General features: G+C 35.8%; 2 protein-coding genes across 2 annotated transcripts; one reads left to right on the top strand and one right to left on the bottom strand.

The window, feature by feature from the left end:
- Positions 1-602: 602 nt before the first annotated feature.
- On the top strand, positions 603-1516 carry LOC110787529 (uncharacterized). Its single transcript, XM_021992162.2, has 2 exons — positions 603-801; positions 1181-1516. The coding sequence occupies exons 1-2, from the start codon at positions 689-691 to the stop codon at positions 1404-1406; spliced, it is 339 nt and encodes a 112-aa protein (XP_021847854.1). The 5' UTR covers positions 603-688; the 3' UTR covers positions 1407-1516.
- A 1509-nt stretch (positions 1517-3025) lies between these two features.
- LOC110787566 (WD repeat-containing protein WDS homolog) lies at positions 3026-10766 on the bottom strand. Its single transcript, XM_021992201.2, has 4 exons — positions 9639-10766; positions 5022-5123; positions 4094-4729; positions 3026-3504 (listed from the first exon to the last, which is right to left on the bottom strand). The coding sequence occupies exons 1-4, from the start codon at positions 10368-10370 to the stop codon at positions 3310-3312; spliced, it is 1665 nt and encodes a 554-aa protein (XP_021847893.1). The 5' UTR covers positions 10371-10766; the 3' UTR covers positions 3026-3309.
- Positions 10767-18297: the final 7531 nt, after the last annotated feature.

The raw sequence follows: 18297 nt of genomic DNA on the forward strand, positions 1-18297 counted from the left end.
AATACAGAAATAAAATCATATCATAGAGGAAAAAATAATATTGATTCAACTTTCCTACAATAAGTATGTAGTAACATTTATGGTAATTGAATTATATTTTTATCTTAGTTTCCAAAATAAGGTGATGTAATTTTTTTTTAAAGTAAAAAAAATATAATATATTTTGGCGGAAAAAAATTACACAAAGGGGTGACACTTGTTATTCCTAATACCTATTTTTATATAATGTAATAAATTATGTTATCACAACTACACCAGATTTTTTATGATTTTTTTTTATCATTTCTTAATGCAAATAGTCAACATTTGACTCAATATAAATGCCATAGATATTTATAAATGGGTCAATAATTTATTTAGTCTAAAACTAGAACTTTCTTTACGTGTCAAAATCATTCATCAATGTTCAGTATCTAGATGCAATTTTTTTTCTCTTGCCATTTAGATTGATATTTTTTTTCTTAATAATATTTTACCATTATTGATGGTCAAAGAGTAATAATCGTCCATGTGAAAGATGACAAAAGAAAGACGTAACAACTACCAAAGTCAACACAAATATTAATGAGGTGATCTTTTTGCACCCGCTTACTCTTAATTTAAAACCAACACTTTCTTCTTTATTCTTTAACCCATCTCAACCTAAAAGCTTTCTTCTTTATCACCTGAAAATAATCTAAGCTAATTAATGGCTAGTAATCAGTCCAAACCAGACGATTCCCTTGAAAATCTAAGAATTGTTGTTGAAAAGAACCCTTCAGAATCAAGGTTATCTGAGCTAGGCATTAAATCTTGCCCCAAGTAAGTTTATACTTCATATGTTTTCTCTAACCCTCTCATCTTTTTTCAAGTATATTACGGAATCCCCGACAAAATCACGTGTTTTTTAGGTTGATGTGAATATATGCACTACTGTAGTAAAAAAAAAAAAAAGTTGTGATATAATGGTAAAGGATTAACCGTAATAAGAAGCCAAAGGTCCAAAACTTGGTCCCCCGATATTATTTTTCAAGATCCGTCATTGGACGTCGTTGAATATAAATTTGCATATATTTTGTAAAATAGTGCCACTGCCCAATACTGCCACGATTAATTGTCGCACATTATTAAGTATGTCTTGTAAAATAATGATTATGTTGAGCTAGCTAGTTTAATGATGATATTTTTTTTTTTTTACAAGATGGGCGTGTTCACCAGGGAAGTACCAGCTGAGATTTGATGCAGAAGAGACATGTTATTTGGTGAAAGGAAAAGTTAGGGTTTATAAAAAAGGATCAACAACAACAGAAGAGACAGAGTTTGTTGAATTTGGAGCAGGAGATCTTGTTACTATCCCTAAAGGACTTAGTTGTACTTGGGATGTTCTTCTTTCTGTTGATAAATTTTACACTTTTGATTCTTCTTAATTATTAATTACTATTTTGTTCTTAATTAGGAGTAGGTATGACTATGTTGACATCTTGTGTGTCCTTTAGACCTTTTGTTATTATTAAGCAATAAAAACGTGCAAAAATCAGACCCCCTTGCCATTCCTTAATTATATTACTCCATCATAATTAAAATCAATTATTTATTTTTACTTTTCACTCCGACGCAAGTTGGCGAAGTTGAAAGATAATTCACCTTGTAGCTTGAAATTATAAAGTCGAGCTTCATCAGGTGCAAAATGCTAAGGATCGAGTTATAAGTACGTGTACGTTAGTATTTGAATTGACGAGTAATAGTGTATTTTTCGTACGTATGTATGTAGGGGTGTTAGTGGGGTGGGTTTTATGGGAGACCTGCCCCGCATCCGCCTCAAGTAGGCGGGGATGGAAGGAGGTTTGGTTGGTGATGGGGCTGGGACAGGGATAGGTATAAAAATCATACCCGCCATGAGTGATGGGGCGGGTGTGGATTTTGTGTTGGACCTGCCCCATCCCCGCCTGCCCCGCCCCATCCCCACCCGCCCCACTTGATACTCGTAAACCCTACTCGGGCATTTCCTACGTGAATTAAAAATATAAAGAAGATAAAAGTTGGACAATTTTTTTATGCGTTTGGATCTATTTGTAATATGTGGTAAAATGAATTAAGGCGAGACTTTAATTTTGTTTGTTTGAATTTTTGTTATGAAAGTTTATTTTTTCTATAATGTTTACTAAATAAGAAAAACTAGGTGGGTATTGACGCGGATATGGGGCGGGGATGAGACGGGGATGGATATCCATGCGGGTGGTGGGGAGGGGATGGATTTTGGTTTGTACCCGTTGGGCGGGGATGGGGATGGATTTTGTACCCGCCATGGGTGATAGGGCGGAAGAAAAACTAGGTGGGTATTGACGCGAATATGGGGCAGGGATGGATACCTAGGCAGGTGGTGGGGTGGGGATGAGGATGGATTTTATACCCGCCATGGGTGATGGGGAAGAGATGGAGATGGAAATTTTAGGTAAGGTTGGGGATGGAGGGACCTAAATCCACATCCGCCCGTCCCGCCCCATTGACATCACAAAGTTGTACTTAATAGAATGAATTTTAAATTTACAATTATAAGGATGATGTATCTGCCCTACAAGCTCTAGCTTGTTGCATGCATCAGCGCATCACTCCAAGTCACAGAAATGAAATGATAATCGTTGTCCCAGTAGTTGTCAATGATATTCTAGTTCATGGCTAACAAGAAATTACTTAGAGAACACACAAAGTCGACAAGGAACCAACCCGAACACAACTCATTTATATTAATTTGCCAATTTAGGTAATTATCTTACATTTGCATAGTGTTGATTAATTTTCTGAGCCACACGGACACGAACACGGTCTGACACAGCACATTTTCCAGCTCTAAGTTGTAACAACAATAAAGAAGAAACAAGTATGAAGTAGAAGGACGTACAAAGTGCGAGTTCACCTCATAGACTCGTAGTAGAGTTGTGTTGAGCCCAAAGAAAGTGAAGAAGAGCAAAGTCACAAGCGATCTCCTGAAGCATTTGCCATCATCAAATCTGCTGTACTGAGTTGCAGGCTACAAGAGACAGGAGGGGGAACAGTGAAAAGATAACAACTCATTATTCTTCTTCATACAAGTATATCAATAGAAACCAAGCAAATCTGAACTAGTCATTCCCCTTCAAAACTGCTAGGGTATAACAGGAACCCTGCTGGAAGACTGGTAATAAATATACTTCCTATATACAACAATTCAGAAGCAAAATTTGATGGCGATGCCTACATACATGAATAAATAGAAATTATATCCTGTCAAAAAAAAGTACAAAATCCATGGGGTTATATACATAGGGCATGCCACAACATCAATCTCTTTACTCAAAAACTTTCTTTTACCAAAACTCTGTCGTCCGCTTTAGATTTGGTAGGTCCCCATACGCGGATGGTGTGATCATCACTTGCAGAAGCCAACATGTGAGGATTTCGAGGGTTCCAGCTTACACTGTTTACAGTCATTGAATGCCCAGATAAAATTGCGATTGGTTCAGATTTCTGGCGTTTCCATATGTAGACCTGTCAATCACAAATACACATTTAGCTTGATTCTTCTCTTCGACTCTTCAGTTTTCACAGAAAATATAATATGGACCTAGATTGCTTTAAATTTAACTGCCAAGTAGACCATGAACAGCGTTGAGAGTACAGACTTAGAAAAGATAGGGGAAACCGGGGAAGTCTGAATGTGCATGAAAGTTCTAATAAACCAGTTACCGGAGCTCCGGTAACTCAGAAAAATAGATTTTTAATGGCCAGAAAGTTCTACCTTTGAAGATTTTTGAAAACACGAAATGACCTTTTCTCTAAAATCTCTTTATAGCCAAACAAGCTTTATTTACATCTCTTTTAAAAATAAACAAAAAAAAAAAGTATCTAAAGGCGATTTTTGATTCATTGCTATACCTTTCTTATCCACAAGAACGAATCCAGACAAGTCATTATATTGGGTACTACAAGGATAATAATAGAAGCAAAAAGTCTAAAAAAGTCTAAAAAATCCAATCTTGAGGGGCAAAATATGAAAGAATGCTTATATCACATACTCCAATGATGGGGTAGGGGAGAGAAATAAGAGCGCACAGGGGCCAGGAAAAGAATGCAATACCTCTGAATTCTCGCTACCACTGGCAATAAATGAACTGTTGAAACCACCAAAGCAGGACCTTATCACATACTTGTTCTGGCTGTGTCCTGTATACTTCAACGGTTTCTTCCATTTCCCATCTACATCCCACAAGTGGATCTCTTGACTATTCAGGTTAACAATGAAAAACTTGCCATCTGCTGAAACTGAAAGTGAGGTGATTGGATGCTCTTCCGATATTACATGCTCAGAACTTGTTACCACATTCAGTATCCGGATATCCTTGTCCGAGAAAACACTAATGAGATGATCGCCATCTGAGGTCACTGCAAGATCTAGCACCTTGGGCATCCTCGCTCCTCGCCAAACCCTCAACTCGTTTCCCTCACAGTCCCACATGCAGATACCCTTTTCGGGATCAGAACTTCCACAAACAAGCCTTTTTGAGTCAGGAAACCATGCGCATGAGCTTACTATGAAGCCAGGATCACCAAATGAGCGCTTACACGTACCAGTTTCTACATCCCATAGCTTAACAACTTCTACATTGCCACATGTAAGTAACATAGTGTCATCTGGGCTCCATGCTACAAAAGAGACTGCCTTTTGGTGGCTCTGCAATGCATGTTTTACACTGAATTTACCGTCATCAGCCACCTACAAAAGAATTTCTCAACTAGTTGTTAATTATATAAATTTACCCAGAAATTAAGAATTCCCTTACAAGCAGGAAAAAAAAAGTTGTGTGTATCAGGTGAGGCTGCATTGCATCTTCCTCTCACTAATAGTTAGAAGAAGCATGCCCTAGCGTCAACTGATAGTAGTTCATCAGGGTTCACTTGGAAAGTCTCAGATCTATGCATGGAAAGAAATCAAAATAAAGAAACTTCAATTTTACCATCTAATCATATATTAGACGTAATGAAGTAACAAAATGAAAGCACAATACCTTCCATATAATAGCAGTACAGTCACTTGATGATGAAGCCAAATATTGCCCATTATAAGAAAATTGCACAAACCATACTTCATTCTTGTGGGCAGTAAGAATCTGCAAAATCATTTTAAATGATTCACTAATTATTATGTAAGAACTGACAAAAACAACAGATAGATATACTTCCATATTTTTGGCATATGATTCACAAGTATATCACAGTGATACTTAATGCGCTATCAGCTCCTCAACCAAAGACCATTAAATACAAACCTCTAGCACTCTAAATTTGGAAAGTCTTGCCACATTAGCAACCCATGACAATTCAGATGAAGAGAAGGTCTTGGAGATGAAAGTGTTAGAACATACTTGTAGAAGCTAGCTGCTGATTGGCAACACGTGATCATAAAGCTTCCAAGCATAGGTTCTGTGGTCAAATTTATTTATTTTTTTATTATATGTGGTCAAATTTTAGGACATACCAAAAGAAAAAATAGAGAGCAAGACATATTTCTAATGCTGCGGGGGAAGTACTAATATCTAAAGGAAGCAGCACTTAAATCTGTGCCAAATGTATCTGGACAAGTTCCTATACTTCTTAAAATACCTTTTTCAGATAATATAGTACCCGAAATTCAATTCAGAGCTACAATCTGGGAATAGATAAATTCATCCATGTCTTCTATTTAACATTTTAACCTAAGTTTTCCACTGGCAACAATTCCACAGCAATGCAACTAGCTCTTCAGTTGTTTCTCGACAATATTTTCATGAAAGTAACTTAATACCAAGAGTGTCAAACAATTATAAAAATTAAAGCTCAGAGTAAAACATGAACGCATCTCTCAACTACTATGATCTTCAGAAGGCTCCAAAGTAGATTTTAAATAAAAGTAGCGTCATGTATTGACATGCATACAAACCTAAACCTTAAGTTGAATCATGTTAGCACCAGAGTTGGTTTACCACCAAACTTCCAAGTCACCTAAAATAACTTATGAATGAAAGAAAATACCCCGTGAAACATAGAGAAAAATTAGCTTTAGCTTGTCTCCAAATTATTTGCAGCCAGGCGTTTAGTTGATTTTCAGAAGAAATTCTAATGAGAAGGTCGAGGATACAGGATTAAGCTAAATATTCAGTACATATCCTACGAAATTCTACTAGCATCTCGGTCATAAAGATATTTTTTAGGAACCAGAAAAGTTAAGGCAACTGTTAATCTCGTTAGGGGTGAGGGTTAGTCATTAAAATGCATCAGCTAAATTTTTTCCTATTAGCATTCACAACAAAATACTGTCCGGAATATTAAGCCATTTAACCTACGTGTTAGCATACCTATCACTACCAAGATCGCATTCTTCACAATTGTACCCGTCACACAACCTGTTTCAAGAAAGTATTTCAATCCAGATCTTCTTTAGAAGAACAAAAGAAATTCAAAAGCACCAGTCACTTAAGATTTATGACAAACAGAAGGCAGAAGAGCACTTGGTAGATTGACAATAGTCGTAATCTTCATCCATATGTAATAATCAAATGGCACTATTTCCTTTCCAACAGAGGTTTTCCAAACCAAGAACAATTAATAGCATCACTTCGAATTTTCATTCTCCGAGTTAACAAACAAAGGTTTTTCAAAAGACACCAATACCAGGTTTCATAAATTACAGCTAACAAGTACATGTTCTGAATCCCTATATTAATGACTAAAATCAACACGAAGTTTTAGACAGGTTTAGCAGTTAGCATTGTTTAAAATATTCTTAAGTAGCGCACTCAATAAAAAATTAGAGTTCCCTTTTACATCTTCTTGAGAAGAAAGGTACACCATCCTCTAGCTTCAAAGAGAAATGATGAATATTTAGTAATGGAAGAAACTTTTTGACATTCCATGAGTTTTATTTTGGTTTTTGCACAAAAGGGAGCCAAACAATCAAGGAATTCCTATATTTTTTTACCTAATAAAGAACCGTCTTAGCTTAAAAAATCCTTCTTCCCCAATTCACTGCCTAGAAAGGGGCTTGCAGGGCACAAATGTCAACTTGTAAAAGATCACCCCTATCCTTATGCTGTCAAGTGCCAAGTTAATTTCGCAAGATCGTTATTTTACCACATATTCATTGTATTCTACAATATAGATTCATTATCTCACATGGCAATCGGTTTTCATACTGTTAAGACTTTTCTGAAAGATGGATTGAGTAATACATAAGACCATCTAAAATTCAATCAAACATTTCACCCATGAGTCACCGATAAGTGGGACATTCTTAAATAATTCCAGTCTCATCTTTACTGAATCACTGCTTCAAAAGGCCATAGTCCTAAAGAAAGAGAGAAAGCTAGGAAACAAAGAAAAGAAGGCAGCATGACATAAAACTGATTACTGATCTTAATTTGACATATTGCACAATAAACGTTGAAGCAACACCACTAAGTAAGAGAATTAATAGTCACCAAACATATTAATCAAAACATATTAATTAATTGACAAATCTATTATCTGTAGCTAACAAACTAGATAGATGATGCTATTTAATGTAGAGGTAACTCAACATTGGATGCATTACTTGACCGCTAGGCACCACCACCAATAATCCATATTTTGGACTCAACAATAGGCCACATTTCTATTTATGTTTGTTCCAAAATAAAGGCCCCACTTTTAAAATTTAGTAAATTCAATTATACTTTGACTTTTCCTTACTACCACTTCTCTGGTGACTTCAAAAGAAATAACAATCTTGCAATGAATATATTGGTAGATGACATCAGTTCCGATTCTACGACATTTGCCCCATTCCCCCTTTCTATGTTGACCTCCCCTTCTTCTCCCCATGCTCTTCTCAGTTCTTGGATTCACTCTACAGCTAAACAAACTCTAAGAAGAAGAAACTAATGAAATATTTCTCTTAAGTAGAATTAATACATGATGAGGACGAATATCTAACTAGGACAAGGAAAATGAGGAGTAAATCTTGCAAGGAATTTATTGGCTTTTCTAATTATTCATTTGCACTAATTACTTTATTTTTTAAAGATTGTTGAGAGATTATGATTAGAAAGTAGTTGCTTGAGAGACTAAAAAAGTCAACCTTGTGTATTAATTACCAAGAAAAGACAAAAAAAACAAAAACAATAATCCGGTAGAACTTGTGGGGCTGAAGCTCTCATCTTTATGGATGCAAAATGACTATGAATTTGGTTGTTATTCAGGTGGAGTGCAAAAATGAATGAGGGCCCGGAAGAGGGAGGTCGCTAAAGGAGGGGAAAGTCAGCGGAGTAACGGAAAGGGGAGGTTGCTCGGGCTAGGCATACGACGGCGAGGTTGCTGAAATTGGGGAAGGGGAGAGAAAGGAATTTGAAGAGAGCTAAAATAATTAATATCAGCCAAAGAAAATAGGACATGTGGCCCTTTAACGGGGATTTGATGAATCTTGTACGTGGTAGCAATGTCTTGTTTTCGGACTTAAAAGGTAATTATTGAAGTAAAAAATAAAAATAAAATATGGTAGTTATGAAAAGTAGTTTTTGCAATTTTCCTAGAATTAATAATATTTTTCTTACACACCAAATGAATGGCTTTAAATAGTGATCCTTCTATTCTACAACTCTCATGATGTTTCCATCATAGTTACGCCCGCTCTTAAAAGCAAATCAGACATGTATATATTCTGTCAAAAGCAAGGTTAGCAACTGATATACTTTTTTATTGTATCCTTTCCCTTAATACGTTTCTCCATAGAAAATTAAAAAAAAAAAAAGAGAGAGAGAGAAACCGCCCACCCCTTGCAGGCTTACAGCTTAAGGCAATACCAAAAACAAACTAATACGCAGTATTCCAGAAGAGTAGCAATAGTATAATTTGTAAATAAGCAAAGTTGATCATCACCTTGTTCATTTTCAAGTTCATTTAGCTCAGCCTAGCTTGAGGCTTGAGCTCATAATAATCAACCTTAAGCTCAGTCAAAATCAAGCCTTGAGCTCGAGAGATTTCTCAAAGACTCAAACCCAGCTTGGTAGTATCATTTATTATTCATTCAAGCTTGTAAGCAAATTTCAATCATCTATATTATTCAACTAACTGAGATAATTTTAAGTCCGTCTGTGAAAGCTACTTGAAACTTATCTTACCTCAAACATGTCCCGACATAAGCCTACCATTTAAAATAAAAAGATGGAAAATATTTTTTGGAGACCTTAATTTGGATAACTATAAAAGGGCTTTTTTATTCACCGTGAATACAACTAATAAATGAGTTTGAATGAGCACAAATGGAAAGAGACCCACTAAGTTCATATTCAAGCTCGCTTACTAGCTTCATAATTGTTCAAACTGGGTTCCTTTATTAAATAAACAAACACCAATGACTTTCAGCCATGTAACACATTCTGGCACCAATTTCACAATAAGCATATTGATTCCGCTTCATTGCCCACTCCTATTCAGAAGCAGTACATGGCTCCAAGACATTAATGAAATACTCTTTAGTATACAGCTATGCTTGAGCAAAGGAAAATATATATAAAATAACTGCAAATAAATCCTTGATTGTTTTCAACTTTAAAAGAATCTCAAATTTCCAAAGCAAGAATCACTAATAAAAACAGCAGCTAAAACCACACCTGGAGAGTCTCGGTTGGTATTTGATCTCTACCACAGCAATGGTCCTCGTAGATCGAAACTGCACCCGAGAAATTGTGGTACAAACAAGAGTCTATCTGGGAAGCAATATTAGTTTCTACCAAATGCTCCAATCTTCTTTCTGGCAGTGCAATTGGAGAGGGCAACAAATTCTCCAACTCGTCCAACAATCTTTTCCGCGACTCACAAACATTATCATTCGCCTCACTGCCACCCGTTACATTGGTCGAAATCATATCAAAAGCAAGATTATGAACCTTCTCTGTCCCCATCTTTAAGTCAGAAACTCGTTTCTGAAGAAAATCCAACGCGGCTGAATCATCCCCGCGACTCATACACTCCTTGAGATAGTGTTTAATTACAAGAAACAAGGCCGAAGATCGAATCTCATCACTCAATCCTTTAACCCCACTAAGAAACTTAATACATTCATCCCACTTAGAATTCAGAATCTCCGACTCAATAAGTTCGAATTCTTTCGATTTATAAGAAATTCCAGACTCCAACTCTAAACAAGATGCAGATTTTGCAAACCCCAGTGACAGCAGACACTGAATAATAATCCTAACAAACTCATGCTTCCTTATCAAACCTTTCGGACCGAGTGGCGTAGAACCCGAATCATTACTCTCCATAACCATCGAATTCTTACAAACTTTTCGTCTTTTCGGCGAATTCTCCTTCGTCTTACACTCTAAGATACGGATACCCATTTCCACACCTGGCCATCAGTTTACTAATTCTCCAAAATCAGTTCTACCCAATTGCTTATACTCATTGTTGATGGTCAAACTAATACTACCATACAATTTATAAATACAATTTATCCCAAAAAAATCAAACAATCAAAATTCAAGATTTTACCCAAGAGAGAGTTAAACAGTGAATAAATTGAGTGATTTACCGAAGACGGGATTCGATTTCTTGAAAACTTTGATCCTCTGATTTGAAGGACGCCCTGTTTTAGATGGGAATTGGAGAAGACGGAAGAAGGTAGATTGTGATTGTTGAGGGAGAAGATATAGAGGATTAGAGGAGATTGACTGAGCATCTGACTAATTTTGCATTTGGTTTTTTTTTTTACGGAAAATTTGCGTTTATCCATTTACGAAGTAGGGAGTGTGTATATGTAAATACGGAGTAAATAAATACTACGGAGTATCTGCATCCGTACATTCCCGAGGTTGTCTAGACCGCTGGTCACCACCGATAAAATTATCTATTTTAGGGGAGAAATGGTATTTTCATTCAATGCGTTGAAAAGTCAAACAAACTACAAAGTATGGATAAAAATAGTGTATCGCTTACTATTCGACGTCCGCGTACGCTAAAATCGCCCTCACACTTCACATAAAAAGACAATTTTGCCCTTATATAATTATATCCATAATAATAATAATAGTAACAATAATAATAATAATTGAAATAATAATAATAATAATAATAATAATAATAATAATAGTAATTGACATATTAAAAGTAATTTTTCTTGGGAGTTTAAACTATTAGAAAATTAAATCAATTTTTTTTTTTGAAAACATACTGCCTTCCAAAAGAGGTGGCCAAAACCATGGTTCAGCCGGTCACAATTGGCGGCGACGACCATGGTTATCTTAGCCATGGTCGCCGCCGACAATAGCCATGGTCGCCGCCGCCAATTGTGGCCGGCTGAACCATGGTTTTGGCGGCCTCTTTTGGGAGGCAGTTGTTCTTAATGAAAAAAAAAAATTCGGCGAATTGCTCTGTTCTTAACACCACTGCTCCCTCCCTCTCTCCTCCGTGGCCACCTTCACGCTGCACCTCTCTTGGCACCTTCACGTTGTTCCTCTCTTGTGCAGGGCCGACCAACAGCCACATCCCAACTCCAAAAAAAAGAGGTGCCGCCCAGAATTGGCGGCCCCGATCATGGCTAACCCGCTTTTTCTGGGTGGTACAACCATGGTCGGGGCCGCCAATTCTAGGTGGCTGACAGCCTTAAGTCGTATCACCTAATTAAAGATAAACCTAAAATCACTAGCTAAATAGCAAGGGAAGTCAGGATCGAATCCACAGGGAAACATCATTATTTCTATTACTAATAATATAATCTAGACTATTGCGAGTAAGAGTTTGGTTGATTTGGATGCTAAAACTACGACAATAATTAAACAAGAGAATTCAGATATTAAAAGGTCTAGGGTATAGGTTCACCAATGAACAACAATCCAGGATGATAAACAATCGACAATAATCAATAAAACAATTAATTAGACTATCATGCTCTCTCGAATCGATACTAATCTAGACTTAGAATTAACGGGCTCTCGCTACGAATTAATTCCAATTCTACCTATTGACACAAGCCTAAACATCAAATTGCATCTCTCGAATCTTAACTTGATATTGCTTGACTAATACAATTAATCCTGCGCAAATCTAATCGCATAGTAAATAAAACCAATCAATAGGAATTAATCACAATACCAACAATCAACAACATTCAATCATCCCTTCTTATTAATTCATGGATCCCCAAAACCCTAGAAAATAGACTACTCACAAATATTACCAATAAACAAAGCAATTAATACTATTGAAAATATGATTAAAGCAAAATAATAAATCAAAGTAAGAAGCAATACCTAAATGAAGAACAATGAAATATGAAAGCTTGAATTTTGATTGCAATTAAAAACTAAGTGTTTGGAACAAATTTAGAGAGAATAACTAAGCTTAAGAAAATAAACTAAGTGCTTAATACTAGAATGAAAGATGTCTACTAAAAATAAAAGGGCTAGTATTTATAGTTTTCCCAAAATACAAGCCAAAAGCCGGAAATAAAACTCGCGAAATACGCTGGAGGTTAGCGTCGCCCGATCGGGTGAAGTGCTCGATAGTCGGCCCAATCAGGCCAAAATCCGCCCGATCGGGCGTTTGCGAAAAGTCCACAGCAGCACCAGAATAATCGCCCGATCCGGACAGGGCGAAGCCCGCCCGATCGGGCGCGCGTTGACGACTTCAAAGTTCCTTTATTTCGCCCAATCTTCTTACTTTGCCCTAAGCTCAAAGGGCGATTTGCAAAAGGCATCACCCTTCGCCCATATCACCGAGTCTAACTCCCGGGGCTCAACCGTAAGCATCTAATGCTCCCGAAAGTCGACGCTAGTTGTCCCGAACTTCCTCGGGCTCGTGTAGTGGCCTAAATCACCATGAAACGGGTCTAAAAAGACCAATTTCTCACTAATCAATCCCGAAACTCAAGGCACACTCAATAACACAGATTAGTACTAAAAACGGCTCCTAAGAGCTCATTTGATGCATAAAAGTACTAAGGGACGAGGGTAAAACTCTATATAAAACACACATATCAGTGGCACCCTTTTTTAATAAAATAAAAATAAATCGAACGTACCTGACGCAGCGACGGCGCAGGCGGAAGAATGGACGGAGGGGGCGCGTCTTTGTTTTCCGGTTGTATGCTCCTCCTCTCCTTCTCCTCTAATCGGTGTGAAAGAAGATTTTCTGTGATTATTATCATAATTGGTGGCTACAATTTAGGGATTCTAATGTCTAAATAATGTAACTTATACTAACCATATATACAAAAGTTTTGACTAAAACTATTAACCATAATTACATAGTGTATTACGGTGGTTTTTTAAAGAAAAATTTGGAACAAAAATAACATAGCAAATGAGGGGGGAGGGGGGTTTGGGAAAACCAGCGGTGTGGTGGGGGGTTGGGCCAGAGGCGGTGACGGCAAGACTTGGTCGGAGCAACGAGTTCTGGAAGGGGTGAAGGGGAAGGGGGTTTTATTTGTTAAAAGGGAAATATTGTACTTTTATCATAAATACGCGGGCGTTTTTAGCCAACGAGGACGTCGAATAAAACCCCCCTAAAAATGACAGTAATTAATACAACAATGACAGTATTTGTGCAAACGATGACACTACTTATATAACATTTCGTAAATATATTTTTACCCATTCATTTAATATGTAACACTTTTACCCATTCATTTAAGTGGTCCCTTTACTTTTTCTATTTCTTTTTTTTTTCTTTTTTGTTTGGTGATTGTGACAGTATTTTAATACAACAATGATAATATATATACAACAATGACAAACTTATGTTACCGATGACAGTATATAACAAGTTAGCAACACTTTTACACATTTATTTAAGGGTGGGCCATCTTTTCCAATTTTTTTGGGTGGGTATGGATGATTTTGTCGCTGGTGACCAGCGGCCTAGACAACCTCGTAGATTCCCTACTGAATATTCACTCCTTTCCAAAATAAAAGGGTGGGGGTGATAGTAGTTGAATATTTTAATCTTACTTGTATGTATCATGTCCACGCTATTATTAGTGTGGATCGGGAAATTTAGGTGTTTTACAGTATTTAAAGATGACATGGACCAGCTTGATCACAAAAAAGTACGGTTTATATAGTAACTCTTACGTTGATATAGCTGTACTTATATATAATATAGTTACTCTACTAGTCATACAGTAAATTTTAATATATAATTATTAATATATGTAACATAGTTACTGCAAAGATCATATAGTAACTCTTAAATTGATATAGTTGTATTTATATGTAATATAATTACTCTGATAGTCATACAATAACTTTTTGATGCCATTTTGATAAGAATTCAATTACTCAATTATGTATACACAAATATATTGACTCTTTTATATCATATAGTAAATATTTCTATCGTATAGAAATAGTTATTCTTGTATATCATATAGTAACTTTTTTCTATTCTATAGTTACTATTGTATATCATATAGCTAGTTAATATTATCAAAAAGAATATTTATATCAAAAATAAGAGTAATTATGTTAGGTTATGAATAATACAACAATATAATTCATGCGAAAAAACCATAAAGCCAGAATCCAAATTAATTACCACATAGTCAACTAGCATAATTTAGGTGACATACAATGTGATGCATGCCTTCCCTAACTGCTCCTGAACCGAACAAGAACAAGACTTTAGAGCCCCAAACGTTGCCCCTCCGTAGAAAGTCCACAACACGTTCGGATCCGCCTTAGGTTCAACTGTAACACCCCGACAATTCTCTCTTTTCTAAAATAACCCTTTTAATATAAAACGTAGAGAATTATCAAGGCATTATCGCCTGTGTGAAAACGTAACGGCTTATTCAGAATTTTGCAGCGGAAAACATAAAACTAACTGTAGGTTTATAAATAATCGATTACAGGTTTAATCCCAAAAACCAACCAACGAAAATAAGGGAATATAAATAGTACGATAAGTTTAAAGTCCAAATTAACAAACCAAGTTACTCAGCAAAACAAAATAAATACAAGCTCTCTAATCCCGATCCCAATGATGCATCATCTTCAAACCTGTAGATGGGCAACGCTTATTGATCCTTAGAGACTGCTCACCAAAGATGGGTCATCACAGGATCAATAAGGCATAGCCATGATCAACACACACAAACAAAGCACGTAATCAGCAAAGCTGAGTACTACATACTAAAACAATAATAATCCTAACATGATACTATTGAACGAACAACTCTAACATGATTCTAATGAAACATAAGTAAGGGCAGACAAAACATGTTAATTTGACGACCACACTTGACTAGACTAGGCTAGATTGGGCTAGACTTTTATAACAATAACATTAGTTTAATTGAAATAGTCAATGGACCGAGTTGCTACTAGAAACTTCTTCTTCTTCACTAAGGAAGACGAGGTACGGGCGCGACTCCGTAAACCCCAATGACCTGCGATATCGAGGGACTTTTGAATAAATAGAACTGGTGATCAATCCGGCCCCAGAAAAAGCCATAGGCTACCCATGACCCCAACTCCTGATTGTCCGTCACTTTAGACGTGCACAGTCTAAAGCTATTGCTACTCAGTTTCACTTTACATGATTTATAAATTAAACTATGTTGTGACTCAACAATCACATAAGGCATACAAACAACATTTATCCACGACTGTTTTTATCTTGGAATTAAGTAAGTGATCACAGAGATGTCAATCAGGACTTATTCCAATTAATCCAACCTTTCCTTTAATACTGATCAACCCCTCTATATGGGTATAAGGTTTCAAATTACTAAACAAGGTCCTCGGCCCTTATAAAGTAGTGAAAAGCTAAAAGGGAACAATGAACAATCGATCTGAGTTAATATATATAATAATCTAATGTTCCCAACCAACATGTTCGCATCAATCATCTACTAACATGTTATAATTCTCATAACGAAACATATATGCTTAACATGTCCATCCAACAATATTAAACACGCACTTTCAACATAACCAAGTTCATCACACTTTCAACATGGTTTCAACAAATAACACACATTCCAAGCACACAGGTATGTACGTACCTTGTGTAAACAAACTGATAGGCCACTTTAACGAATTCAAAAGTCGCCTATAAAGAATTCTCCGCCTAAAACAACCAATAAAATTCCCCAATCAATATCCAACAATTTACAGCAATACTAAAATACTCTAAATACACCCTAAACATATTTTGAACCATCCCCAATATTGAAACTTAACTAAATAACCTCCAAGCATAATAACTATTAAACTAATGATCCCAAAACGTTCTAAACTCCAATAAAACATTCCTTTTAAAATTTCCAGAAATATAAAATAATTTCAAACGTCCACAAAACATAATCAACGTTCTTAAAATCATAAAAATAATAGCTTTAATAATATATAATCATTCTATTATGATTTAAATCATTAAAAACCTTAAAAATTCACACTTTAATAATTAAAATCATTATTTCATTTCAATTACCTAATATGAAAATTAATAATTTAATTATGCAAACCTAAAATTCTGAAATCCACAATTAAATCATAAAGCTTATAATTTAAATTCAAGAAACGCAATTTAAATTATTAAAACGTTATTAAATTCATTATTTAAACATAATATGTAAATCTGAAAATTCTAGTTAAATCATAAAAACATATAATTTAAATTCAAGAACATAATAAAAATTCAAGAGCATAAATTCAAATTAATAAACTTAATTAAAATATTTAAATAACTTAGGGTTTAAGAAATAACCAAAAGGAGAGGAAGATGATTTACCGGCGGCGAGGAGAGCGAGGAGAGGGACGACGATGGAGAAGCAGGCAGCGGTCAGGCGAGGTGGTTGACGGCGGCCTGAAGCAATGAAGGAGAGCAGCAGGGTCACGACGTGAAGGAGGAGTAGTTCACGTGAAACAGAATAAGGGAACAAGAGTAGTTGTGTTTTGGTTTTACGTGAATAGGGTAATGGGTTATGGGTTTATATTTTGGCTTTTCCCATGTGGGCTAGGATTAGGATTTGGGTTTTAGTGTTTGAATCAAAAATCGAATAGGATTGTTTTCCGAATTCAACGTGTTTTCCTAATTCAAATTCTTTTCAACATAAAATTCTAAAATTATTTTTGATTGCACAAACCGTTAAAATATTTAGAATATATTTAAATAGAATTAAATATACATTAAATATATAAATATAATAACGTTAAAAAATTGTTAAATATTTAGAACGTACTTAAAATAAAATAAATATACGTTAATTATATATTTATTACTAAAATTCATAAATTCTATTTAAATATAAATGATATACGTTAAAATATATTAATAAAATTTATAAATTTACGGGGGATTACATCAACCAACTAGGATTTTACTTAAGGTTTTATGTATTCAGGTAGGCTTGTATTGTGTTCTCCCTTGAACACAGTGGGAATAAAGAATATGATTTCAATTCAATTGATGTGTTTAATTATGAGGGCCTAGCCTCCTTTTTATAGTGTAGGAAATAAGGAATTTGAGTTTTACTAGGAATAGAATTTCTTATTCAATTACAATTGCAACTATAATTCAAGGTTGCTTGAGAATTAAGCAATCAGATATTTCTTGGAGCCCAAGACGAACAACCCACGCAGCCACAATAGGCCACGTGGGTGGGCGTGCTGCCTCAGCCCATGCCTCGGCAAGCCTTGCACACGAAGCTCGTAGGCTGGGCGCAGCCCATGCACTGCTGCCTTGCCTTAGGCTTGGCGCGGCCCATGCATGTTGCCTTGCCGTAGGCTTGGCGCGGCCCATGAGGCTGCTGCCTTGTTGCAGGCTTGGCGCGACCCATGGGGCTGCTGCCTTGCTTATAGTTTGGCGCGGCCCATGGCTGCGTCTTTGCTCGCAGGGCGCGACCCTATGATTTTAATCAGACAAACCGTCCATTATAAAAAAAAACAATGTGGTGTTGACTCCAAAAAAATAGTTCACTGGTCGTTTTTTCAAGAGAGCTAAAATTTAAAAACTTCATCTACTTCGTATGAAGTACTTTTGGGAAATGTATTATATCAAGTTCAAAGTTGGTTAGTTGGTGAAATATGAGTGTGCATTTGGGTTGAATTTATACCATTCATTAGTTTGCATAACATTCTGTCATTCAATTTAAATAAATTTAGAATATACATTCACCACAAAAAGAATAGTGGTACGTAGCTCCAAAATGATAAAGTAATATTTGGGGGTCAAATGAAAAGAAGGTAAAAATCATTTTTTGATAGGTTACATTTCCAAACATAAAGATGGCAAAATAAATATGATGTGCTTTCAAGGCAATTTACG

The sequence above is a fragment of the Spinacia oleracea genome, chromosome 6 (assembly GCF_020520425.1).
Source record: "Spinacia oleracea cultivar Varoflay chromosome 6, BTI_SOV_V1, whole genome shotgun sequence".
Classification (NCBI taxonomy): domain Eukaryota; kingdom Viridiplantae; phylum Streptophyta; class Magnoliopsida; order Caryophyllales; family Amaranthaceae; genus Spinacia; species Spinacia oleracea.

Excerpts from the sequence above, each read along its gene's own strand:
- LOC110787529 (XM_021992162.2), top strand. The coding sequence starts at position 689 with ATGGCTAGTAATCAGTCCAAACCAGACGATTCCCTTGAAAATCTAAGA. Across the intron at positions 802-1,180 it reads GGCATTAAATCTTGCCCCAA|ATGGGCGTGTTCACCAGGGA; the intron begins GTAAGTTTATAC and ends TTTTTTTACAAG.
- LOC110787566 (XM_021992201.2), bottom strand. The coding sequence starts at position 10,370 with ATGGGTATCCGTATCTTAGAGTGTAAGACGAAGGAGAATTCGCCGAAA. Across the intron at positions 5,124-9,638 it reads TACCAACCGAGACTCTCCAG|ATTCTTACTGCCCACAAGAA; the intron begins GTGTGGTTTTAG and ends ATGATTTTGCAG. Across the intron at positions 4,730-5,021 it reads GTACTGCTATTATATGGAAG|GTGGCTGATGACGGTAAATT; the intron begins GTATTGTGCTTT and ends ATTCTTTTGTAG.